The 25,047-nt window shown below is 29.3% G+C and overlaps 7 protein-coding genes across 10 annotated transcripts; all 7 read left to right on the top strand.

Annotated features, from left to right (window-relative positions):
- Nucleotides 1–539: 539 nt before the first annotated feature.
- On the top strand, nucleotides 540–2,002 carry LOC122630151 (glutamate receptor ionotropic, delta-1-like). Its single transcript, XM_043814334.1, has 5 exons — nucleotides 540–830; nucleotides 947–1,276; nucleotides 1,354–1,519; nucleotides 1,653–1,865; nucleotides 1,983–2,002. The coding sequence occupies exons 1-5, from the start codon at nucleotides 540–542 to the stop codon at nucleotides 2,000–2,002; spliced, it is 1,020 nt and encodes a 339-aa protein (XP_043670269.1).
- On the top strand, nucleotides 1,992–3,021 carry LOC122629889. Of its 2 annotated transcripts, XM_043813752.1 has the most exons (4): nucleotides 1,992–2,072; nucleotides 2,171–2,334; nucleotides 2,399–2,489; nucleotides 2,569–3,021. In XM_043813752.1, the coding sequence occupies exons 1-4, from the start codon at nucleotides 2,013–2,015 to the stop codon at nucleotides 2,593–2,595; spliced, it is 342 nt and encodes a 113-aa protein (XP_043669687.1). In that variant the 5' UTR covers nucleotides 1,992–2,012; the 3' UTR covers nucleotides 2,596–3,021. The 2 variants fall into 2 exon arrangements, with proteins under 2 accessions (XP_043669687.1, XP_043669686.1); XM_043813751.1 differs by having other exon boundaries at nucleotides 2,399–3,021.
- A 609-nt stretch (nucleotides 3,022–3,630) lies between these two features.
- LOC122630150 (probable glutamate receptor) lies at nucleotides 3,631–5,950 on the top strand. Its single transcript, XM_043814332.1, has 7 exons — nucleotides 3,631–4,119; nucleotides 4,245–4,574; nucleotides 4,656–4,821; nucleotides 4,903–5,111; nucleotides 5,194–5,283; nucleotides 5,372–5,535; nucleotides 5,601–5,950. Exons 1-7 carry the CDS (start codon nucleotides 3,631–3,633, stop codon nucleotides 5,923–5,925), a joined length of 1,773 nt encoding a protein of 590 aa, XP_043670267.1. The 3' UTR covers nucleotides 5,926–5,950.
- A 2,790-nt stretch (nucleotides 5,951–8,740) lies between these two features.
- Nucleotides 8,741–11,535, top strand: LOC122630149 (glutamate receptor 1-like). The gene is made up of 8 exons (XM_043814331.1): nucleotides 8,741–9,211; nucleotides 9,292–9,588; nucleotides 9,706–9,871; nucleotides 9,956–10,164; nucleotides 10,263–10,352; nucleotides 10,453–10,616; nucleotides 10,681–10,930; nucleotides 11,524–11,535. The coding sequence occupies exons 1-8, from the start codon at nucleotides 8,741–8,743 to the stop codon at nucleotides 11,533–11,535; spliced, it is 1,659 nt and encodes a 552-aa protein (XP_043670266.1).
- Nucleotides 11,536–12,220: 685 nt separating this feature from the next.
- On the top strand, nucleotides 12,221–15,204 carry LOC122629786 (probable glutamate receptor). Its single transcript, XM_043813562.1, has 8 exons — nucleotides 12,221–12,257; nucleotides 12,330–12,808; nucleotides 12,897–13,226; nucleotides 13,674–13,839; nucleotides 13,926–14,134; nucleotides 14,216–14,305; nucleotides 14,408–14,571; nucleotides 14,635–15,204. Exons 2-8 carry the CDS (start codon nucleotides 12,341–12,343, stop codon nucleotides 14,960–14,962), a joined length of 1,755 nt encoding a protein of 584 aa, XP_043669497.1. The 5' UTR covers nucleotides 12,221–12,257; nucleotides 12,330–12,340; the 3' UTR covers nucleotides 14,963–15,204.
- A 434-nt stretch (nucleotides 15,205–15,638) lies between these two features.
- On the top strand, nucleotides 15,639–20,648 carry LOC122629980 (glutamate receptor ionotropic, delta-2-like). 3 transcript variants are annotated; one of them, XM_043813946.1, is made up of 9 exons: nucleotides 15,639–16,012; nucleotides 17,185–17,302; nucleotides 17,358–17,848; nucleotides 17,993–18,322; nucleotides 18,409–18,574; nucleotides 18,688–18,896; nucleotides 19,023–19,112; nucleotides 19,201–19,364; nucleotides 19,431–20,648. In XM_043813946.1, the coding sequence occupies exons 2-9, from the start codon at nucleotides 17,185–17,187 to the stop codon at nucleotides 19,732–19,734; spliced, it is 1,872 nt and encodes a 623-aa protein (XP_043669881.1). In that variant the 5' UTR covers nucleotides 15,639–16,012; the 3' UTR covers nucleotides 19,735–20,648. The 3 variants fall into 3 exon arrangements, with proteins under 3 accessions (XP_043669881.1, XP_043669882.1, XP_043669880.1); XM_043813947.1 differs by lacking the exon at nucleotides 15,639–16,012 and having other exon boundaries at nucleotides 17,097–17,302; nucleotides 20,400–20,648; XM_043813945.1 differs by lacking the exon at nucleotides 15,639–16,012 and having other exon boundaries at nucleotides 17,097–17,302.
- A 1,123-nt stretch (nucleotides 20,649–21,771) lies between these two features.
- On the top strand, nucleotides 21,772–24,915 carry LOC122630002 (glutamate receptor 1-like). The gene is made up of 8 exons (XM_043813993.1): nucleotides 21,772–21,894; nucleotides 21,968–22,455; nucleotides 22,672–23,001; nucleotides 23,108–23,273; nucleotides 23,378–23,586; nucleotides 23,660–23,749; nucleotides 23,882–24,045; nucleotides 24,110–24,915. The coding sequence occupies exons 1-8, from the start codon at nucleotides 21,780–21,782 to the stop codon at nucleotides 24,426–24,428; spliced, it is 1,881 nt and encodes a 626-aa protein (XP_043669928.1). The 5' UTR covers nucleotides 21,772–21,779; the 3' UTR covers nucleotides 24,429–24,915.
- The last annotated feature ends 132 nt before the right edge of the window (nucleotides 24,916–25,047 follow it).

The following is a 25,047-nucleotide window of genomic DNA, read 5'->3' as shown; positions in this document are numbered from 1 at the left end:
GAATTTTCTCCATAAATTTTCTTAGAACACAGTCCATCGATTCGTTCTATTTGAGAAACAGTCCGATTCGTTCAATTTAAGTAATAGGAAAGACAAAAATGAGACTTTTTCTACGATTAGCGATACTCGTTTTTCTTTTTCTTCTTTTTCCTTCGAAAATCATAAGATCTTACGAATATTTTCCTATCGGTGACGAACACGTTCCTTTTATCATCGACATATGCAAATTATACGGAACGAAATCAACAATTTTCTTATACTCCGAATCAGCGAAAGGTGCTGTAATAATATTTTTAATTTTCACTTTTTTATTGCAATCATTATTTTTCTCTTTTTCTTTAGAAATGGAAATGAAAACGATAATTTTTAAATGGACGCGTGCCCTTTCTCGTGAAGGATTTACATCCATGAACTTGTACTTTTCGCAATTGCATAAATCATTGTACTATGTAGATCGAATCGTACGACCGCATTATATCGCTCTGATTTCAAATTACAATGCGATTAATGAGTTCTCTTTAGCAACCAGTACATTTGACATGTCTTATGGTGTTTGGCTAGTGTTATTCATTTACAAGGGACATGGCTCCAATTATTGTCACAGTCCACCAAGTAATATATTTCATTTAAGATTCAACTCGAAAATGTTAGTCAGCTGCGGTATGGAAAATATTTTACGAGAATGGTATTCGATTGATACGAATCAAACCGAAATCAACGATTTAGCAACGTGGAGCTTAGAGAAAGGAATAATTAAAATTGCCCCAAATTCTCTTTACGAGAGAAGACGTAATTTGCAAGGTTTGATAATGAGAGCTGTTACAGTCAAGGTAAAATATTCTCTAAGTCTATATATATATATATATATATATATATATATATATATATACACACTTTCTATTTTCTAGTTAATTTAATTAGCATTTATTATTTCATTTCATATTAGGATTCATCGTTCATAAACGTAAACGAGGATGACGAATTAGATGGGATATTTGGTAGAATATTGACAGAACTTTGTTTGACTCTTAATTTTAGTTTAAACATTGTCTCGGAAGTAGAAGAATATGGAAGTTGGAATGCAAAAGAAAAAACTTGGTCCGGAGCAGTGGGAGAATTATATGCTGAACGTGCTGACATTTCTATTTCAGATTTTTCTATTACCAGTGCCAGATTGAATGCTGTAGACTTCACGCTTCCTCTTTTGCTTACAAAAAAATGTCTTTACATTCGCGAACCACAAATATTTGCGATTAAATGGTCATCTTTTTTTCTAGTACGATAACTGACATTATAATTTTTTCTTTTCTGCGGCTTAACTTTTATGAATTAAAAAATTGTTGTTTTTTTAAGGCATTCTCCCATTCTATTTGGATTGCTATATTGGTGATATTAATTGTTGGATCGATTTTACTAGTTCTTTTGAAAATAAAGAATAAAACGGATCGTAATATAGGACATTTGTTGTCTGACAATTTTCTGGAAATTTGGGGTATATTTTGTCAACAGGGACTGGCAGGTACGATACAATGTTTCTTAAATTTTGTTTCAACTCTATCTTTTATTATATTTTTTATTATATTCTAACTTTTATTTTATTGTATCTTTTTATTATATTTTATATATTTATACAAAGTATTCGTTCGATTTAGATTTTCCTGATAGATCTTCGTTAAGAATAGCATATTTCTCTATGATTCTTTTGGCTGTCGTATTATCGGCTGCCTATTCTGCGGCTTTGATAAGCTTTTTAACATCTGGTACGACTGTATTACCTTTTCGTTCGTTAAAGGGTTTTGTTGAAGACGGTACTTATCAATTATCTGTTTTTCGTGGTTCTGCGGATTATGATATGTTTGCAGTGAGTATCATGTATTATATATATACATATAATGTACATGTATCTGTACATATATATATATATATATATATATATATATATATATAAATATATGAAGATGAGCTAAAATACTTATTTATAGTATTCGCAACATCCGTTTGAAAAGAAATTGATGAAGTTGATGATAGAAAAAAAAAAATTGACATCAAATATAGTGGATGGATTCAAAAAAGTACGGTGAAATAATATAAGAAAACAAAATAAAATAGCATATGTGTACACACACACACACACATAATTTTATTTTGAATATCTATTATTAAATCACAGGTTTGTGATAATAGGAAACTAGCAATTTACACGTCTGAAGAAGTACAGAAAATAACAAATCTTAAAATAACATGTAACTTAGTTGCTATCGATACAGGACGCGTAGACAATTTAGCCATGATTTTATCTAAAAACAATCCATTCACAGACGTTATCAATTTTCAGTAAGTATACAATTAATAATGTAAAATTTCATTTATCGTACATTAAAGTACAGACTCATTCTAGCTTGCAGAAATTTATCGACAATGGAATGATAAATCGTTTAAAGGATACGACATTTAAGAAGAAATTGAATGATGTGATGAAGCATAAACCGGTTCGCATAAACAATGTTATGTCGCTTATTTTCTTCATCCAAACTGGTATCATTTTGAGTACATTTATTCTAATCATAGAAAAGTGTATATTTTCTTCTAAGATGAAGAAGATGTCAATAGTAGATCGTACCCCTTCAATTAAATCGTCAGAAGTCTACGTAAAAGAGAAGAGAAGTATAAAAAATGTTGCAAAAGATCACGGGAACCGAAAACGACAACGTTAATGTTCGTTTTCAACGAATTGTTCTTATTGCTTGTAATTTTCTAATATGATACATATTCTTAATTGGTTATAAGAATTATCTACGATAATCTCGCGTATGCGCATATGAAGAAAGATTAGATTAGATTTACAGCGTTTGTAGGTAGTAAATCATTTTGTCAAATAATTGCCTCGTTCATATTAATCGGTTGATGTTAAATTATTTTAATGATTTCAACATTTTATTTTAAGGTATTGCATTTTGCTATGTATCGTATGTAGAATAATATAAATGTGTAAAGTATGTATGTAGATATACAAATATAGACAGAAATATATCCATACGTTGAAGAAAAAACAAATAAAAAAACAAAGAAAAAAAATGTAAAAGAAGAAAAAGAGGAGAATGATAAAAACGTTTATTAAATGATCGATAAAAAATCAATGCCAGCACTCATAAATTAATTTTTTTTCAATATACGTCGCGTGCGTTCAGATCATCACGACAATCAGTATAATCGAAGAGACCATAAATCTTTCAAAAGTTTAGAAATTTAGTCTCGTGTGATCTTCGTTCGCTGTCGCGTAAAAATTTTCCCCATGAACATTTTAACAGTGTAGTCGTGAATTTGTACTATGTGAGGAATGGTCCTTTTTATAAATTCATTGATCGATATAAGAAAAAAAATGACGTTTTTCGTACGATTAACGATACTCGTTCTTCTTTTTCTTCTTCTTTTTCCGAAGATCGCAAGATCGAACGAATTAATTTCTGTCGGTGAGGAATACGTTCCTTTGATCATCGAAGTTTGCAAGTTATACAAAACAAAATCTATTATATTTTTATTCGCCGAATCGATAACAGGTGTGATAATATTTTTCATTTTCTTTTCTTCTTCATTTTTATTATCTTTTTATTTTTTTTCTTCTCTTCAGAAATGAAGATGGCAACGACGGTGTTCAAATGGACGCGTGCCCTTTCTCCGGAAGGTTTTACGACTTCGAACTTGTATTTTTCAGAATTGTGCGAATCGTCGTATTACGTAGAGCGAATTGTACGACCGCATTACGTCGTAGTTATATCTGATTACAACGCGATTAATGAGTTTTCTTTAGCAACTAGTACATTCGACATGTCCTTTGCTGCTTGGCTAGTGATATTCGTTTACGAGAAGGAATATGGCTTCGATTATTGTCACAATCCACCAGGTAACATATTTCATTTGAAATTCAACACGCAAATGTTGGTCCGTTGCGGTATGGAAAATGTTTTACGAGAATGGTATTCCATCGATTTGAATCGAACTGAGATCGATGATGTAGCAACATGGAGAATAGAGAAAGGGATCATTAAAATAATTCCTCATGTTCTTCATGATAGAAGATATAATTTACAGGGCTTGATCATGAGAGCCGTTATAGTTAAGGTAAAATATTTTAGAGATATTTTTGATTTTCAAGTGTTAAAGATGATCGATCAACATTTTATTTTCTATCAAAAATTGATTGATCAAGATAAAAATGTTGATTTGTTTCTCCTTCTTTTTCGTAGAATTCACCGTTCGTAAAAGTAAACAAGGATGGCAGATTAGACGGCATGTTTGGTAGAATATTAAAGGAACTTTGTGTGACTCTTAATTTTAGTTTGAAAATTGTTTCGGAAGTAGAAGAATACGGAACTTGGAATTCAAAAGAAAAAACTTGGTCCGGAGCAGTGGGAGAATTATATGCTGGACGCGCTGACATTTCTATTTCAGATTTTTCTATTACCAGTGCGAGATTGAATGTAGTTGATTTCACTCTCCCTCTTTTGCTTTCCAAAAATTATATTTACATTCAGAAACCGCAGATATTTGCGATTAAATGGTCATCTTATTTTCTAGTACGATAACTTGCAATGAATTTTTTTTCACGTGTTTCATACTTTTTTTTTTTATGAATTAAATAAGTTCTTATTCTTTAGGCTTTCTCCAATTCGGTTTGGATTTCTATATTTGGAATATCAGTGTGTGCAACGATGTTATTAGTTTTTTTCAAAATAAAATACGGATCGGAAAGTAAGATAGGATATTTATTGTCGGATAGTTTTCTCGATATTTGGGGTATATTTTGTCAACAGGGACTTGCAGGTATTATTCAATGTTTCTGAAATTTCATTTTAGTTCTTTTTTTTAGTAGTTGTGTATATACAGATTTTTCATTTGATTTAGATTTTCCTAATAGAACTTCGTTCAGAATAGCATATTTCTCTATGATTCTTTTGGCTGCCGTATTATCGGCCGCCTATTCTGCGGCATTGATAAGCTTTCTAGCATCTGCTACGACCGTATTACCTTTTCGTTCGTTAGAGGGCTTCGTTGCAGACGGTAGTTATAAACTTATCGTCGTCCGTGGTTCTGCGGATTATGATTTGTTTGTAGTGAGTGTTATATCTATTATTTATGTTGTTCGATATATATGCATGTTTAAAACAATAAATATATGCACATATTTATTCGTAGAATTCAGAACATACGCTTGCAAAGAAATTGACGAAGTTGATGCTAGAACATGAAAAATTGCCATTAACTGTTCTGGAAGGATTTAAGAGAGTACGATGAGATATTTAGAAAAAGAAATAAAATAACTTTTATGTGCATATATATGTATATATATAATTTTATTTGTAATAAATTGTAGATTTGTAAAAATCCAAAACTAGCAATTTACGCTCCCGACGAAGTAGAAAGAAGTGAATTTGTTAAAATACCATGTAACCTGATTTATGTTGAAACGGGAAAAGTAGACAGTTTAGCCATGATTTTATCTAAAAACAATCCATTCACAGACGTTATCAATTTTCAGTAAGTACATCATTTATAATGTAAATTTTCATTTAATCGAACGTTAAAGTACAATATCATTCTAGCTTGCAAAAATTTATCAACAATGGTATGATGGATCGTTTAACAGACAGGACGTTTAAAGAGGAATCTAACGATGAAATAAATCATCAACCTGTTCGCATAACCAGTATAATATCCCTTATATTTTTTATATTAATTGGTATTGTCTTGAGTACTTGCATTTTGATCATAGAGAAGTGTTTTTTCGTTCATAAAAGTAAGAAGAAGACGATGCTAGATCTTATTTCGTTGAAAACATCATCGGTGTATTGTATAAAAAGAAATAAAAATGTAAAAAATATTGCAAAGTATTATACGAATCGAAAATGTGTAGACGTAAAATATTAACAACGATGTTAATGTTCATTTTCAATACATTTTTCTACACTGATCGTAATATTCTAATGGAATAGAAACACGTGTAGATATATGTAAGCTTTAGCATTATTTAACTAATTTTCAAAATAAAATAGAGTTTTTTCATTAGATTCTACTTATAAAGACGTGTTTATAACGCACCTTCAATATTTCTCGTATGTATGCAAATAAATGATCTATATAATGTTACGATTACATTTTTATACTCCGTTTAATATCATTTTGATTAATAATAATTTTCTACGATAAACTCGCGTTTGCGAATAAGAAGTAATTAGAATATAATGTTTGAGTGTATTTCTTAAAATAAAATGTACTGGATATATTGGATATAATTTTCTCAAGTGCTCTCCTCGTTTATCTCCACGATCAGAACGTCTATTAAATTATTTTAATGGAAGTACAACGTTATTTTTAAGACGATATGTTTTGAATTCATATATAATAAAAACATCGATTTATTTGTCGAAGAAGACAAGGAAAAGAAACAAACAAGGGAGAAATGAAAACAACGTTTATTAATCGATCGATGATAGACCAACAGTCTATGCTTCGATGCATAAAATTATTTTCTTCCTAAGAATATTATATATGTCACTTTCCTAGCAATCGGTACGACGATTGTAATATTCCAAGCGACAATAAATATCTTATTGGTTTAGAAATTTAGTCACGCGCGATACAAATCGAAATAAAATTGATAATTTAGAAACGTGGTGTTTAGAATTGTTAGTGATTCGCTAAAATAGATCCACATCTTTTTTTCCACGCAAGAAGATATATTTGCAGTGTTTGATAATTAATGCTGTTGTAATTAAGGTAAAATATTTTCGTTTAGATATATTTTCTATTTTTTAGTTGAATAGATTTTCATTTAACGTTTTTGTTTGCATTAGGATTCAACGGCATATTCGATAGAATATTAAGAGAAATTTGTGCGATCCTCAATTTTCGTTTGGAGGTTTCCTATCGGAAGTAGAAGAGTACAGAAGTTGGAAGAAATTCTTCTAAGGTAAAAATTTGATTCGGAGTAGTGGTAAAATAATATGTTGAACGTGCTAACATTTCTATTTAAAATTATTACATATTTTTCTATTACCAGAGTTAGATTGAATAACGTTGACTACATGCTTCCTCTTTTGCGTTGACCTTTATGAATTAAAAAATTGCTATTTTTTCTATCTAGGCTTTTTACCATTCAATTTGAATCGCTATCTTTGGTATATTAGTTTCTGCAATGTAATTTCAATATTATATATACATGGTTTTATTCCTAATACCTGTTATTAAATTGCAGATTTGTAAAAATCAGAAACTAGTATTCTACACGAACGACGATTTCTAAATGTATACAAGATCGTAAATGTTAAAATGCCATGTAATCTGGTTTCCATTGAAACGAGATGTTTAGAAAGTATACCCATGATTTTATCTGAGTACAATCCGTTCACAGATATTATCAATTTTCAATGAGTACACAATTAATAATGTAAATTTTCATTTGTCGTACATTAAAGTACAAGCTCATTCTAGATTGCAAAAATTTATCAATAATGGAATGATGAATGGTGTAGAAGATATGACATTTAACAAGTGATGTTATCAAGGATCAATCGCTTCGCATAACCAACCTTCTAGAGTTTCTATTCTTTATTTTCATATTATTTTGAGTACCTTATCATAGTAAAATGTATTTGTTTTTTTACAAAATGAAGATAGAGTCAAAGGTAAATTATGTTACTACAATTAAATCAAGAGTCTATGTAAAAAGGAAAAAAACTATAAAGAATATTACAAATTATCGGAGGAATCGTAAGTGTGCACGCGTAAAATATCAAGAACACTAATATACGTTTTTGACGAGTTTTTTTTTATTTGCATGTAATTTTTTAATATCGAATTTGAATATTGAAAATTTGTATTTTTTTTTTTTTTATATAAATATATATGGTATACATTTTTATCTACACTATATATATTGTACATAATAATCTTCGATAACCTCTCATATCAGAAAGATACTCAGAAATCATTTCGTCAAGTTTGATGTTCCCTTTATGTGAATTGAAATGGATATTAAATTTTTTTAACGGATCGTTTTTTTTAAATACATTGCATTTTAGAATTTATCATGTGGATAAATATAAATATATAAAGTGTATATACGAAGAATATGTACATACAAATGACATATAATTATTTATAAAGGAAAAAAAAAATAATAAAGAAGAAAAGAGAAAAATGAAAAGAACGTTTGTTAATCGATCACTAATAAATTAATGCCAGGACGCATAAATTAATTTTTTTCCCACACATGTCGCGTGCATTCAGATCTGAACGACTATCAGAATAATCAAAGTGATAATAATTCTCTTAAAAGTTTAGAAATTTAGTCTCGTTCGATCTTCCTTCGCTGTCACGTAAAATTTATTTCATTAATTTCTTTACAACGTAGTCGTTGATTCCTTCTATTTAAAAGAGAGAGAGAGAACTAGCCTTATAATATATCGACTTAAAGATAAAAAAATGACGTTTCTTGTACGATTAACGATACTCGTTCTTCTTCTACTTCTTCTTTTTCCAAAAATCGTAAAATCCGCTAAGCTTTTTTCTATCGGCGACGAACACGTTCCTTTCATTATTGACATTTGTAAATTATATAAAACAAAATCTACTATTTTCTTATTCGCCAAATCGATACAAGGTACGATAATATTTCTCATCTTTTTTTCTTCATTTTTATTATCTGTATTTTTGTTTTCCCTTAGATATGGAAAAGACAACAATGGTGTTCAAATGGACGCGTGCCCTTTCTCGCGAAGGGTTTACCACTTCGAATTTCTATTTTTCAGAATTGGACGAATCATCATATTATATAGACAGAATCTTACGACCGCATTACATCGCAGTTATATCTAATTCCAACGAGATAAATGAGTTCTCTTTAGCAATCAAGAACTTTAACATGTCATATGCTAAGTGGCTAGTGATATTCATTTACGAGGAACGCGACTCCGATTATTGTCACAATCCATCAGGTAACATATTTCATTTAAAATACAATTCGGAAATATTGGTCCGTTGCGGTACGGAAAATATTTTACGAGAGTGGTATTCCATCGATTCGAATCGAACTGAGGTCGACGATGTAGCAACTTGGAGTTTGGAGAAAGGAATTATTAATATTGCACCAAGTGCTCTTTACGAGAGAAGATATAATTTACGGCGTTTGGTCATGAGAACCGTTATAGTTAGGGTAAGATATTTTCTTTGTACAGATTATCTCTATTTTCAAAGCGAAACGGATTATTAATTATTTTTCTTTCGTCTTCGCAGAATTCACCATTCGTAAAAATAAATAAGAACGGCGAATTAGACGGCATGTTCGGTAAAATATTAATAGAACTTTGTGAGACACTTAATTTTACTTTCGACATTGTTTCGGAAGTTGAAGAGTACGGAACTTGGAATCCAAAAAAAAAAACTTGGTCCGGAGCAGTGGGAGAATTATATGCTGGACGTGCTGACATTTCCCTTTCAGATTTTTCTATGACCAGTGCAAGATTGAATGTCGTTGACTTCACCCTTCCTCTTTTGATTTCCAAAACATATCTTTACATTAAAAAACCACAAGTATTTGCAATTAATTGGTCGTCTTATTTTCTAGTAGGATAACTTGCAGTTATATTTCTTCTTTTATACTTTTCAATCCGTTAACTGTCACGAACTGAACAATTGTTATTTTTTTAGACTTTCTCCAATTATATTTGGATTGCTATATTCGGAATATTAATTCTTGCACCGATATTACTAGTTTTTCTCAAAATAAAAGATGGAAGGGATCGTAACATAGGGCGTTTATTGTCCGATAATTTTCTCGAGATTTGGGGCATATTTTGTCAACAGGGGCTCGCAGGTACGATTCAATATTTCTGAATTTTCATTTCGTTTTTTTTTCTTTTTTATAGTTATATTTATACTGATCTTTTGTTTGATTTAGATTTTCCTAAAAGATCTTCGTTAAAAATCGCATACTTCTCTGTATTTCTTTTGGCTGCAGTCTTATCAGCTGCCTATTCCGCGGCTTTGATAAGCTTTTTAACATCTGCTGTCATCATTTTACCGTTTCGTTCATTAGAGGGCTTCGTTGCGGACGGTACTTATCAATTTGTCGTTATCCGTGGTTCTGCGGATTATGATCTGTTTGTAGTGAGTATTATCCATACTATTTATGTTATTCGGTATATATATATATATATGTTTAAAACAATAAATTTATGAAGATGAAGATATCTATTTATTCGTAGAATTCGGCAGATCCGCTTGCAAAGAAATTAATGAAATTTATGTTAAAAGAGGAGGAATTACCATTAACTGCAATAGAAGGGTTTAGAAAAGTATGTTGAGGTATTATAAAACAAAAAAAAAATATGAAAATAGTAAAATAAGTATTAATATCTTTGTTGTTCAATTTTAGTATCTTTTATTACATTACAGGTTTGCAAAAATGAGAAACTAGCGATTTATGCGTCCAACGAGGTAGAGAAGTCTCTTAATTTTAAAATACCGTGCAATGTGATTTCTATTGAAACTGGGCGTATCGATAGTTTAGCAATTATTTTATCTAAGCACAATCCATTCACGGACGTTATCAATTTTCAGTAAGTACACAATTAATAATGTAAATTATCATTTATCTTACGTTAAAGCACAATATTATTCTAGCTTGCAGAAATTTATCAATAATGGAATGATGAATCGTTTGAAGGATATGCCATTTAAAATGAAATCTGATAATATAATCAAGCATCAACCGGTTTTAATAACCAGTGTAATGTCCCTTATTTTCTTCATACTAATTGGTATTGTTTTGAGTACATGTATTTTGATCTTAGAGAAGTCTTTTTTTGCTTATAAGAATAAGAAGGGTTCGATGGTAGGACGTATGCCGTTAAAAAAATCGCCAGAATTTTATGTAAAAAGAAAGAAAAGTATAAAAAATATTGTAAATTATTCCATGAATCGCAAATGTGTACGCATAAAATATTAATAACGAAATTTTTATAATTTTTTTGTACTTTTGTAATGGAACAAAAGCAAGCCTACACATGTCTAAGCTTATGCATTATTTAGCACAGTTATAAATCGAAATTGTTATAGATGTATTTGCGTGTATAATGTATCTTTTTCACTTGTCGCGTACACGTACATATGTATATTTTAATTCTTTTGAAATTTTTCAATTTTTTCCTTCTTACACGAAGTATGATATATGTATTTTATAGTTACTATAAAAGGAAAAAATTGCATTCGTCATTTTTTATGTATGAATTCGTTTTCATATGTAGAGCAAGTCAATTTAATTGCTTCTACGCGTTAAATTTCCAAGGTTAGCTATCACGATGTATGATCTACTATTATATATAATTATATGTATTATACTATATAACAAAATTGTTTAAGAAATATCAAACCTTTCTAATATTTACATTTATGGTACAGAATTAACGTGAAATGAATATCTTCTTAAATTATTTTATTGTGTTTTTATCATATCTACTCATATAGGTTTTAAATTAAATTTACACGAGACATTTTATGTAATAATTTTTTATTAGGAGTTCGCGTTTGCGCATGAGAAATAAGTAGAGTGTAATGTTAAGGTATATTTTCTTCTAACGTGCGATGGTTGGAGATCATTTTGTCAAGTGCTTGACACGTTTATATCGATTAGAGCGGCTATTAAATTATTTTAATGAAAGTGCTACGTTATATTGTAAAGCGTATATACTGTGAATACGTGCACACGGAAATATATGAATATATTAACATACCTAAGAAAAAAAAGAAAGAGAAAAACAAAACGTACGTTTGTTAATTCATCGATAATAAATCAGTGCCAATACGCATAAAATTATTTCTCTTCGTGGGAATATATAGACATACGTCGCGTGCATTCAAATCTGCACGACAATCAGAACAATCGAAGTGATAATAATTTCTTGAAATTTAGTTTCGTTCGATCTTCTGTCGCTGTCACTGTGAAAATTTTTCCATTAATTTCTTTAGAACGTCCACGTCTATTCGTTCAATTTGATTAATACGCTTATCGATCGACATATTCAGAAAAATGACGTTCGTTGGGCGATTAAAGCTACTCATCCTTTTCTTTTTTCTACCGAAGATCGTAAGATCGTACAAACCTCCTTCTGTCAGTGACGGACACGTTCGTTTTATTATCGACATTTGCAAATTATATAGAACGAAATCTGTAATTTTGTTATATTCCGAATCGATAAGAGGTACGATGATATCTATAATTTCTTTTTCGTTTTTTCTTTATACTTACAATTTTTATTTTTCTAATTTCACAGAAATCGATACGATGGTATTCAAATGGACTCGTGAACTCTCTCGTCAAGATTTTATGACATCGAATATGTATTTTTCAGAATTGCAAGAATCATTGTATTACGTAAGGCAAACTCGACCTCATTATATCGCTGTGTTATCTAGTTATAAAGCGATCAATGAGTTCTCCTTAGCTACTAATAACTTTGACATGTCTTTCGCCACTTGGCTAGTGATATTCGCTTACAAGGGACATGGCTCCGATTATTGTTATAATCCACCAGGTAATATATTTCATTTGAAATTCAACACGAACATGTTGGTCCGTTGCGGTAGGGAAAATATTTTACGAGAGTGGTATTCGATCGATTCGAATCGAACTGAGATCAATGATTTTGCAACTTGGAGCTCAGAGAAAGGAATCATTAAAATGGTTCCTGATTCTCTTTACGACAGAAGATATAATTTACAGGGTTTGACCATGAAGGCTGTTATAGTTCAGGTAAAGAAATTTTTGTTCGACATATTTTTTTTTTCTTTCATTTTCAATTTCAAAATAATTCGTATTATATCATTTTTCGCATTCGCAGGATTCACCGTTCATAAACATAAACAAGGAGGGTGAAATAGACGGGGTATTCGGTAGAATATTAAGAGAACTTTGTGTAACTCTCAATTTTACTTTCAACATTGTCTCGGAAGTAGAAGAATATGGTAGTTGGAATCCAAAAGAAAAAACTTGGTCCGGAGCAGTGGGAGAATTATATGCTGGACGTGCTGACATTTCTATTTCAGATTTTTCTATAACAAGCGCAAGATTTAACGCCGTCGACTTCACGTTTCCACTTTTGATATCAAGAAACTGTTTGTATATTCAAGAACCACATATATTTGCGATTCAATGGTCATCTTATTTTCTAGTACGATAACTTCCGATCGATTGTTTTCTTTTTTCTCGTTTCGTATTAGAAAATGACGAAATCGAAACAGAATGAAACAATATTTTTTATATAAATAAATTGTTTTCAATATTTTTGATATAATCTATAGCTGTGCTCAAAATCTATCTATCTATCTCTCATTTTTTTTTTTATTTAAAATTCATCGACAGAGCAACCAAACGCAGGAATAACATAAATTTGTAAAAATAAATTATAGATTAGATTGAAATAATTAAAAAAGTTTCACTCTCGTATCGTGCGACGTCGAGTGATAGGCAACCAATTTTCTCTCTCTTTCTCTTTCTTCTTCTTTTTCTTTCTTTTTAATATCTTTTTTGTTTTTAATATCTTTTCTTATTATTATATGTTTTTATTACATTAATCTTTGTGAAGTAAAAGACAGTTATCGTTTTTTTTTTTTTTTAGGCATTCTCTCATTCGGTTTGGATAGCTATGTTTGGAATATCAATTTTTGTAATGATCTCATTAATTTTTTTCAAAATAAAAAATAGAACCGATCGTAACATAGGATATTTATTGTCCGATAATATTTTAGAAATTTGGGGTATACTTTGTCAACAGGGATTGCCAGGTCTGATAAAACCTTGTTTTTTTTACTTCAACAGTTTTTTTTTGTAAGTTACATTCATAGAAATTATTTTCATATTTGCTTTTCAGATTTTCCTGAGAGATTATCGTTGAGAATACCATATATATCTATATTTTTTATGGCATCGGTTTTATTGGCCGCATATTCTGCAGCCTTCATAAGCTTTTTAACCACAGGTATTCATACTTTACCCTTTCGTTCATTAGAGACTTTTGTTGAAGACGGTACTTATCAATTAGCTGTCTTTCGTGGTACGGCTGATTATGAAGTATTTACAGTGAGTATTGTGTATATATATATATTTATACTTATGTATATAAAATAATAAACGAATGCGAAGAAAAATATTTATTTGCAGAATTCGAAAAATCCGCTTGCAAAGGAAATGATAAAGATGATGATAAAAGAGGAAGAATTACCACTAACTTTACTGGAAGGATTTCAGAAAGTACGTTGAGATATTATAAAAAAAAATTAAAAAATAGAAAAGATAAAATAACATATAAATATATGTATAGTTTCTTTGTTAATAATTGTTATTAAATTATAGATTTGTGAAAATCGAAAATTAGCGAGTTACACGTACTGCCGAATGAAAAAAAGTCTAAGTCCTGAAATACCATGTAAAGTGATTGCCATTAATGCAGGACCTGCAGACAGTCTATCTATGATTTTATCTAAGCACAATCCATTCACTGGAGTTATCAATTTTCAGTAAGTGCACCATAAAATTATAAACTTTCAATTATCATTGGTTAAAGCCAATGCTTATTCCAGCTTACAAAAATTTGTCAACAATGGAGTGATGCAGCGTTTGAAAGATAGGGACTTTCAAAAGAAATTTAATGATATAACGAATTATCATGGACCAGTTCCCATAACAAGCGTAATATCTCTTATTTTCTTTATTCAAATTGGTATCACTTTGAGTATTTTTATTCTGATTATAGAAAAGTGTATTTTTGCTCGTAAAAATAAGAAAAGGCTAATTATAGATCGTATCCCGTCTATCGAATCATTAGAATTTGATATGAAAAGGAAGAAAAATGTGAAAAATATTGTAAACTATCACGCGACTCCCAAATGTCAACATTTAAAATATTAATAATAACGACAATGTTCGTTCGAAACGAATGTTTATATTGTAATTTTCTATCGGAACATAATAATACGTTCTTGAATTATTTAGCACAGTTTTAAATAGAAATAGAATTTCTTCATTCAAAATTAAACTTGCAAACGTGTTTATGATAAATTTTCTTTATTTTATCGAATATACGTATGTACATATTTGAATTCTTTCAAACTGTATCGATTTCTTCGTTGTTGCACGAACTAGATATGATATCTGTAGTTACGTAAAATATATTATCTATTTAATGTTATAAACTAATTTATATATTTCCTTGAACATATTTTTAATCGACTTTAATAATATTCAACGATGATAATTAGAATATAATGCTTATATATATATTTAATATTATTATTATTAATATAATTATTATCAATATATATAATATATTATATGTCAAAAAAGAAATATATATAATATAAAAAGAAATCTGTATAATATATTATATATATATATATACATATATATGAGGATTGTAAAAAAATATTAACCACGTTTTGAAATTTTCATCAATGCATTCTATTTCAAAAAGTTTCTTTTCTGTTCATAACTTTAACATATATGTATACATAAACTTAGTTATACATATAGACATACACATGCTTAGTTACATTTCAATATATAATCACCGCGCACGCCCCTATTTGATACGATATGTCCGTCATACACTTCCGCAGCGAGTTCGCGTGAGGATCGTTACATGAAGTCCTTCAAATCATCGTATCGCGAAAAACGACATCCTCTTGAAAATTTATTCAATTTTGCAAAAAGATGATGATCACTCGAAATCAAATTCGGATTTTGGAAAAGATGTTCCAGTACCGTTTGATTAAAGTGTTTCAAAATATTTTCGATCATTGGAATTATACGAGTACGAGCATCGTTACTTCGATTGAACACCACAGGAAAAAAGCCACGTCGTTTATTTTTGCAACTGGTAATATACAACTTCTATACGCAGCTGCAATTCGACGATGAATTTTTTTTTTTTGAATCAACATTTTCAACATTCAAAAAAAGGTGAATATAATAGATCGCATTGTCGTTTGGATTTCTAATTTTTATCGGCGTTTTAAAAATCGGATTTTAACAACGACAATATTAATTGTTTAAATATTTATTTTTTAAATGTATTATAATTCACGTACCATGCAATTTCAAGTAATTTTTAGTTACGACGGTACAGTAGTATTTCATAATACGGTGGATACTTAAACATCACAGTGTCCTCGAATTGATAAAGTTTATGAATCATTGGTTTATATCAACATATGAGTAAGTCTATAAATAAGTAATCTTCTGCAAACAATTGTTTTATCTGATTTTTCTACGTAAAGATTTATTACTTTGTAAATCAGCATTTCTCAATCTTTTAAATATCTCGCTTAATACGTTTGCTCAAATGTTTATAAGATAAATTTTTTTCATTTTTGATTGACAGATTGATGTGTATTATTTGAAAGACACGATTGTTTAATACGAGGAAATTATAAAAGTCTCATAGAAATTAATCACGTATTTTGCTTTCGCGTAAGTTAGCACTTATCATTTAACGAATAGTATAGGTTGAGAAACGCTGTTTTAAACGACCCTCGTATATATTTGTTCAAACACTCGAGGATCACAAATCAATTTGTCAGATAGTTACCTTGCTTATATCGATCAGAATGTCTATTAAATTAATCGAATGAAATTGCAACGTCATTTACACGATGTTGTGTTTTAAAATCATTACAATCGGACGAACAATAACATAAACGTGTTCATGTAGATGCATAAATATACACACAGGATATATGTACTCGTTATATCAAAGAAGATAGAAAATATAAGGAAAAATAGAAAGGACGTTCATTAATCGATCGTAAATAAATCGATACTAACACAGATAACATTGTTTTTTTTTTCACACGAATATGTAAACACCTATCGGCTTCATTTTGTTCCGAACGACATACGGAATAATCGAACGTACTTCTGCTATCGTGAAAGAAAATTTTTCCACTAATATCATTTCATACGTTGTCGTCGATTCGTTCAACTGATTCGTGAAATAGATCGACTCACGAAAAATAAAATTGAAATAACAATAAAAAAGAAAAGAAAAAAGAAAAAAAAAGGAAATGACGTTACTTATGCGATTGAAGACACTCGTTCTTGTTTTTATTCTTGTTATTCTTTTTCTTTCGAAGATGGCAAGATCTTACGAGCTTCATTCTTACGACGACGAATATATTTCTTTAATCATCAACACTTCGAAATTATATGGAATGAAATATATAGTATTCGTATACGCCCAATCGATAGAAGGTAGGAAAATATATTTCTATTCTTTATTTGTACTATTTTCATTTTCTTTTTTTAGAAATGGAAGTGACAACAACGATATTCAAATGGACTCGTGTACTATCTCGTGAAGGTTTTACCATTTCGAACTTGTACTTTTCAGAATTAAAGGAATCATCGTGCTACATAAAAATGCGAATTGTACAACCGTATTACATTCCAATTATATCTAGTTACAACGCGATTAAACAGTTCTCCTTAGCAACTACTACTATCGACATGTCTTACGTTGTGTGGCTTGTGTTATTCGTTTACAATGGATATGGTTTTGATTATTGTCACAATCCACCAGGTAACATATTTCATTTAAAATTCAATTCGGAAATGTTGGTCCGTTGCGGCACGGAAAATACTTTAAACGAATGGTATTCCGTTAATCGGAATCGTACCGAGATCACCGATTTAGTATCGTGGAATTTGGAGAAAGGTATCACTGAAATAGTTACAGGTTCTCTTTACGAAAGAAGATATAATTTACAGGGTTTGATTATGAGAGCTGTTATAGTTAAGGTAATGTTTTTTCGTTCTAATATATAAATATATATATATATATATATATATATAATATATATAGTTTTTTATTCTATCTTTAATTTAAAAAATATTCGTATTTATTTGAATTCTTTATTACAAATTTCTCTTTCTTCTTCTTAGGATTCACCATTCATAAACTTAAATGAAAATGGTCAATTAGATGGCATGTTCGGTAGAGTATTCAAAGAACTTTGTATGACTCTCAATTGTAGTTTCGAGATTGTTTCCGAAATAAATGAGTATGGAATATGGAATTCGGAAGAAAATACTTGGTCAGGAGCAATCGGTGAAATATATGAAGGACGTGCTGACATTTCCCTTTCAGACTTTTCTATGACCAGTGCAAGATTGAATATCGTTGACTTCACGTTTCCTCTTTTGCTATCCGAAAACTGTCTATACATTCAAGAACCAAAGAAATTCGCGATTAAATGGTCATCTTATTTTATAGTACGATAATTTGTAATCGAATATTTTCTCATCCGCTTTTTCGTACGTTCGAATAGATCAATTAGAAAAAAAGATCTTTTTTTTAGACTTTCTCTAAATCCATTTGGATTGCTGTTTTTGGAATATTAATTTTTACATCGGTGTTACTACTTTTGCCCAAAATAAAAAATGAAACTGATCGTAATATAGGACATTTATTATCCGATAACTTTCTGGAAATTTGGGGTATATTTTGTCAACAGGCACTCTCAGGTTTGATTCAGTTGATTAAATGTTTCACTACATTCAATTCATATAATTTTCTCTTTTTAATTATTTAAGTATTCTTTTTTTTATTTATTTTAAGTATTCTTATTGTATTTTAGAATTTCCTCATAGATATTCCTTAAGGATAGCATACTTCTCTATATTTCTTTTGGCTGTGGTCTTATCGGCAGCTTATTCTGCAGCTTTGATAAGCTTTTTAACATCCGTTATCCAAACATTACCTTTTTATTCGTTAGAGGATTTCGTTGAAGATGGTACTTATCAATTTTTGGTTGCTCGTGGCACGGCTAATTATGATTTAATTTCAGTAAGTATGATAAGTATTATTTACTTTGTACTATATATCTATACATACATAAATGTGTATATATATATATATATATATATATATATATATATATACGTGAAGATGAAGAAAAATATTTATTTGTAGAAATCAGCAGATCCACTTGCAAAGAAATTAATGAAGTTAATGCCAGAAAAGGAAAAGTTGCCAATAAATATATTGGAAGGATTTAGAAGTGTACGATGAAATATCTACTATAGAGAGAAAAAAAAGGAATAATTTATATACTTATGTAGTTTTATTGTTAATGTTCGTTATATTACAGATTTGTACAAATCGGAAACAAGCGATCTATACGTCCGTCGAAGTAAAAAAGAGTTTAGATCTTAAAATACCATGTAATGTGGTTGCTATTAAAACAGGACGAATAGACAGTTTATCTATAATTTTATCTAAGCACAATCCATTCACCGGTACTATGAATTTTCAGTAAGTACCAAATAAATATTGTAAAATTTTTCATTTATTGGACGTTCAAGTACAAGCTCGTTTTAGCTTGCAGAAATTTATCAACAACGGTATGATGAATCATTTAAAAGATACAACATTTAAAAAGAATTTCAATGCTATCATGCAGCACCAACCGGTTCCAATAGTTAATGTTGTAACACTTCTTTTTCTCATCTTGATTGGTGTCATTTTCAGTGTTTTCATTCTTATCATAGAAAAGTATATTTTCGTTTGTAAAAATAAAAAATTGTCGATGGTACATCGTATATCGTCAATTAAATCGTTAGAATTTGATGGAAAAATAAAGAAAAATATAAAAGATATTACAAATGCAGATGTAAACACATAAATTATTAACGACAATGTTCCTTATCGTTATCAACGAATTTTTATATTCCGTATGTAATGTTTTTGTATTATTCAAGACAATTTTAAATTTTCAATAGAATTTTTTCAATTAATATTGAAAGCATGGACCTGTGTACGATAGATTTTCTGTATTTGTCGAGTACACGTGTACGCATATTTTAATTTTTTCAAAGCGTATCGATTTTTTGTCTTTACACAAAATATAAAATATGTCTCGTAGTAGAAACAAAAAAAATGATATTCGTCATTTTTATGTATGCGCCGCGATTTATTGAATCGCGAATTTTTCAATAAACATATTTTCCAATGTAGATCAATCAGAATTTTGATCGCACCAGCGTGGTAAATTTGTCCATGATAGAAATCACGATGTATCACCATCCGAATAAATTATTACATATAATATATATCATAGAACGAAATTATTTAAAAATTATGTATATAAATCTCGTTTGAAGTTTATTTTGCAATGGATAATTTGACGTAAAATTAATATCTTTTTAAATGATGTTATTACGTTCTTATCGTATCTATTCATATTGATTATAAATTAAATTCACATTAAACGTATTATGTATTTAGCGTTATTATAAAATTTTTATACTTTGTTAAATATAACCATAATCGATTATAATAATTTTCTAGAATAAGTTCGCGTATGCGCATAAGAAATAATTACTGTCTAAGGCATATGTGATCTAACGTGTTACGGTTAGAAATCATTTTGTCAAGTGCTTGGCCTCGTTTATATCGATTAGAGTGACTATTTTATTATTTTAATCGAAGTGTAACGTTGTTTTTAAGATATTGCATTTTATAATCGTATGCAACGTAAACGTGTTACGTGTTTATGTAATAACATAAATACATATGTATATTGGTGATTTTAAAATAGTAAGAATCTTTTCACGATTTTTATTATTCAATTGACATTAATTTGGATTATATAAAAAGGAAGATAATAACTGTGAGTATACAGTGATTATATATTATAATAAAATTTATTCTAAAAAATTTTACAATTAAGAAAATAGTTTTAGAATTACATATAATTTTTAAAGTTTCATAAACTAAACAATTTACATTACGTCGATTAATAACTAGCACAATTATTTTATTTATTTCATTTAATGTTATTTCATTAATAAATCTTTCTGAAATAATCTATCCCAAGTTTTAATTCTTTCAGTTTTACGACGATAAAATTATTTCTATTATAATGTCGTATATAAAGTGATGATGCTACGAGTCACCATTCTTTTTCATTCGATCTTGCATGATTTGATATTGAGCAGGTGTTAGGTCAATCATTTTCAATACTTTGGTAAGTATATATTTTTTTTTGATAAAGGGAATATCAATTTCCATTTAAAATATAAAGCTCGAAATACTTATTTTTTAACGCTCTAACTATGCATATTTCAATTAATTAGTCGAAAATTTTCTTAAGTCCGAAAAAGTATTCACGACATCGTAAGATAATATTTAATAATGTTTTACAACAGCAATAATATGTTTTGTTTTCTGTCGTAAGTCAACCGCAAACAGTTAAATATTTTGAAAGAGATGTCAAGAAAAGTGTTGTGAAATAATTCCTGTTTTTATAGAATCACCGATATACAATCAAACATTATAAAAAGAAATAAGAAAATAGAAGAAAAGAAATACATATTAAAATCAAATATATTAATCGATCGATGATAGGTCAATATCAGCAAGCATAAAATAATATTCTTCGGATTAGTATCTAGACAAACGCGTAGCGTGCATTCATATCTATCGCGACAATCGCAATATTCGCAATGAAAATAATTCTCTCGATGGTTTAGATATTTAGTTCTCGCAGAAGATAACGTTTCATCGTAGAGTGAAATATTTTGACGGCTAATCTTACATACAACGTGTTAAATCGATCGATTTAATTTCAGATGTAGTTCGACTCATGAAAAAACAAAGAGAAAAAGAAAAATGAATTACGTCGCGAGATTAAAGACACTCGTCGTTTTTTTACTTTTTCCGAAAATCATGAGATCGTACGAGTTATTGTCGGTCAGTGACGAAAGTGTACCTTTAATCATCGACGTTTGCAAATTATACGAAACTAAATCAATTATTTTCTTATATGGAGAATCGATAAAAGGTACGATAATTCTTTCTCAGTTTATTTTCTTTCTCAGTTTCCTTTTATTTATCTTCGTTTTTTTTTTCCACAGAAATGGAAATGACAACGACGATATTCAAATGGACACGTGCACTTTCTCGCAAAGGTTTTACGACTTCGAATTTGTATTTCTCACAATTACACGAATCATCGTACTACGTGAAACGAATCGTACGACCACATTACATAGCAGTGATATCTAATTACGAAGCTATCAATGAGTTCTCATTGGCAACGAATACCTTCGATATGTCCTTTGCTGCTTGGCTAGTATTATTTATTTACAAGGGACGTGGTTTCGATTATTGTCACAATCCACCAGGTAACATATTCCATTTAAGATTCGATTCGGAGATGTTGGTTCTTTGCGGTACGGAAAATGTTTTACGTGAGTGGTATTCGATCGATCCGAATCGAACTGAGATCAATGATTTAGCAAGTTGGAGTTTAGAGAAAGGAATAACTAAATTCGTTCCAGATTCTCTTTACGAGAGAAGACATAATTTACATGGTCTGACCATGAGAGCCGTTATAGTCAAGGTGAGATATTTTTTTGTTAAAGATATTCTGTTTTTTTTTCTGTTTTTTTTTTTTTTTTTAAAGAAATAAACAAAGAAAAAAAGATTGGCATATCATTTCTTATTTGTAATATACATTAATATTTTTTTATACATTAATATATTTTAACATTAACACATTTATAATATACATTAATATTTTTAATACACATTATTATTTCTCTTTTCAAATTCGCAGGATTCGCCATTCGTAAATATTAATAAGAATGACGAATTAGAGGGCATATTCGGCAAGGTATTAAAAGAACTTTCCGTCACACTTAATTTTAGTTTGAAGATCGTCTCGAAAGTGAACGAATATGGACGATGGAATCCGAAAGAGAATACTTGGTCAGGAGCGATCGGTGAAATATACGCAGGACGTGCTGACATATCTATATCAGATTTTTCTATGACCAGTGCAAGATTGAATGTCGTTGATTTCACTATGCCGCTTGTTTTTTCGAAAAATTGTATTTTCATCAAGGAACCAAACAAATTCGCGATCAAATGGTCATCTTATTTTCAAGTAAGATAAATAGTAATCGATTTTTTGTTCTTTTTGTCATTCGTTCAATTATGTGAATTGAAAAGATAGCTACATTTTTCGTTTTTTTTTTTTTCTTTTTATTTAGACTTTCTCCCATTCCGTTTGGATTGCCATATTTGGAATATTAGTTCTTGCAATGATCGTATTAGTTTTTCTTAAAAGAAAAAATGGTACGGATCGTAACATAGGACAGTTATTGTCCGATAATTTTCTTGAGATTTGGGGTATATTCTGTCAACAGGGACTGGCAGGTATTATTTATCCAGTTTCTTCTTTTTTTTTTTTTAGTCTTTAGTTTCACTTTTTATTTTTTTCAAGAAATATATTTACGTGAAGTATTCGTTTTACTTTTCAGATTTTCCAGATAGATTTTCGTTACGAATAGCATACTTCTCTATATTTCTTTTGGCTGTTGTTTTATCGGCCGCTTATTCCGCGGCTTTGATAAGTTTTTTAACGTCCGTTATGCAAACTTTACCTTTTCACTCATTAGAGGGTTTCGTTGAAGACGGTACTTATCAATTTGCTGTCCTTCGCGGTACAGCTGATTACGATATAGTTGCAGTGAGTATAATACTGATTTATATACATTCTTCTAAGTATAATATAACTATACGAAAATAATATTTATTTGTAGAATGCAAAAGATCCACTTGCAAAGAAATTGATGGAGTTGATGCCGGATGAAAAAAAATTGCCGATAACTCTAAAACAAGGGTTTAGTAGAGTATGATGAATTATTTAAAAAAAAAGATAACATTTTTTTATATATATAGTATATATACATACGTATATGCATACATATATATATATATATAAATATAGTTTTATTATTAATATCAGCTATATTAAATTATAGATTTGTAAAAATCAAAAACTAGCGCTTTACACATCAATCGCAAAAAAGGAAGGTATTAGATTTAAAATACCGTGTAATGTGATTCCTATTAGTATAGGACGTATAGAAAGTTTAGCTATTATATTATCTAAGCACAATCCATTCACAGAAGTTATCAATTTTCAGTAAGTATACAATTAATAATATATATTATTATTTATTTTACGTTAAAGCACAATATCATTTTAGTTTGCAGAAATTTATTAACAATGGAATGATGAATCGTTTAAAAGACGCGACATTCAAAAAGAAATTGAATTTTATGTTGAACCATGAACCGGTTCATTTAAGTAGCGTTATATCGCTCATTTTCTTCATCCTAATTGGTATAATCACGAGTATTTGCATTCTAATTATAGAAAAATATATTTTCGTTCGTAAAAGGAAGATGTTGATTGTACATAATATATTTTTGAACAAATCGTCAGGATTTTATGTGAAAAGGAAAAACAATATAAAAAATATTGCGAAAAACAAGGAAAGTCGCAAATGTACACGCGTGAATTAAACACGACAGTGCTAATTCTCATTGTCAAGGAATTTTTATATTCTGATTGTAATTTCCTGGAAGGAATAGAAACACCTATGCGTATATCTACGCTTTTGTATTATTTAACATAGTTTAAGATTTTAAATAGAATTTCTTCAATTGACATTGAACGCTTGGATCTGATTTTCTTTATTTGTCGAATGCACGTATACACATATTTTAACTCTTTCGAAGCGTGTATATTTTTCGTCTTTACACGAAATATGAAATATGTGTCTCGTATTAGAAACAAAAAAAGATTATATTCGCCATTTTTATGTATGAGTCGCGATAGAGCAGTATTATTGAATCGCGAATTTTTCAATAAACATATTTTAAGATAAATTCACATAAGAATTAATTAGTGTGTAAGGTATATGTGTTCTAACGTGTTACGATGGGAAATCATATAGCTAGATTATCGACCAGAATAAAATTATGAAATTATTTTAATGGGAGTGCAATATTATTTTTAAGATATTATATTTTACATTTTTATGTAATAAAAACGTGTGTAGGTAGATACGTTGAAGATGGATATATATATATAATATATATATATAATATATATAATATATATAATATATATATAGGATAT

The sequence above is a fragment of the Vespula pensylvanica genome, chromosome 6 (genome assembly GCF_014466175.1).
Source record: "Vespula pensylvanica isolate Volc-1 chromosome 6, ASM1446617v1, whole genome shotgun sequence".
In the NCBI taxonomy this organism is placed as follows: Eukaryota; Metazoa; Arthropoda; class Insecta; order Hymenoptera; family Vespidae; genus Vespula; species Vespula pensylvanica.
Note: the sequence above shows the minus strand (reverse complement) of the source record. Positions and strands in the feature narration are given on the sequence as shown.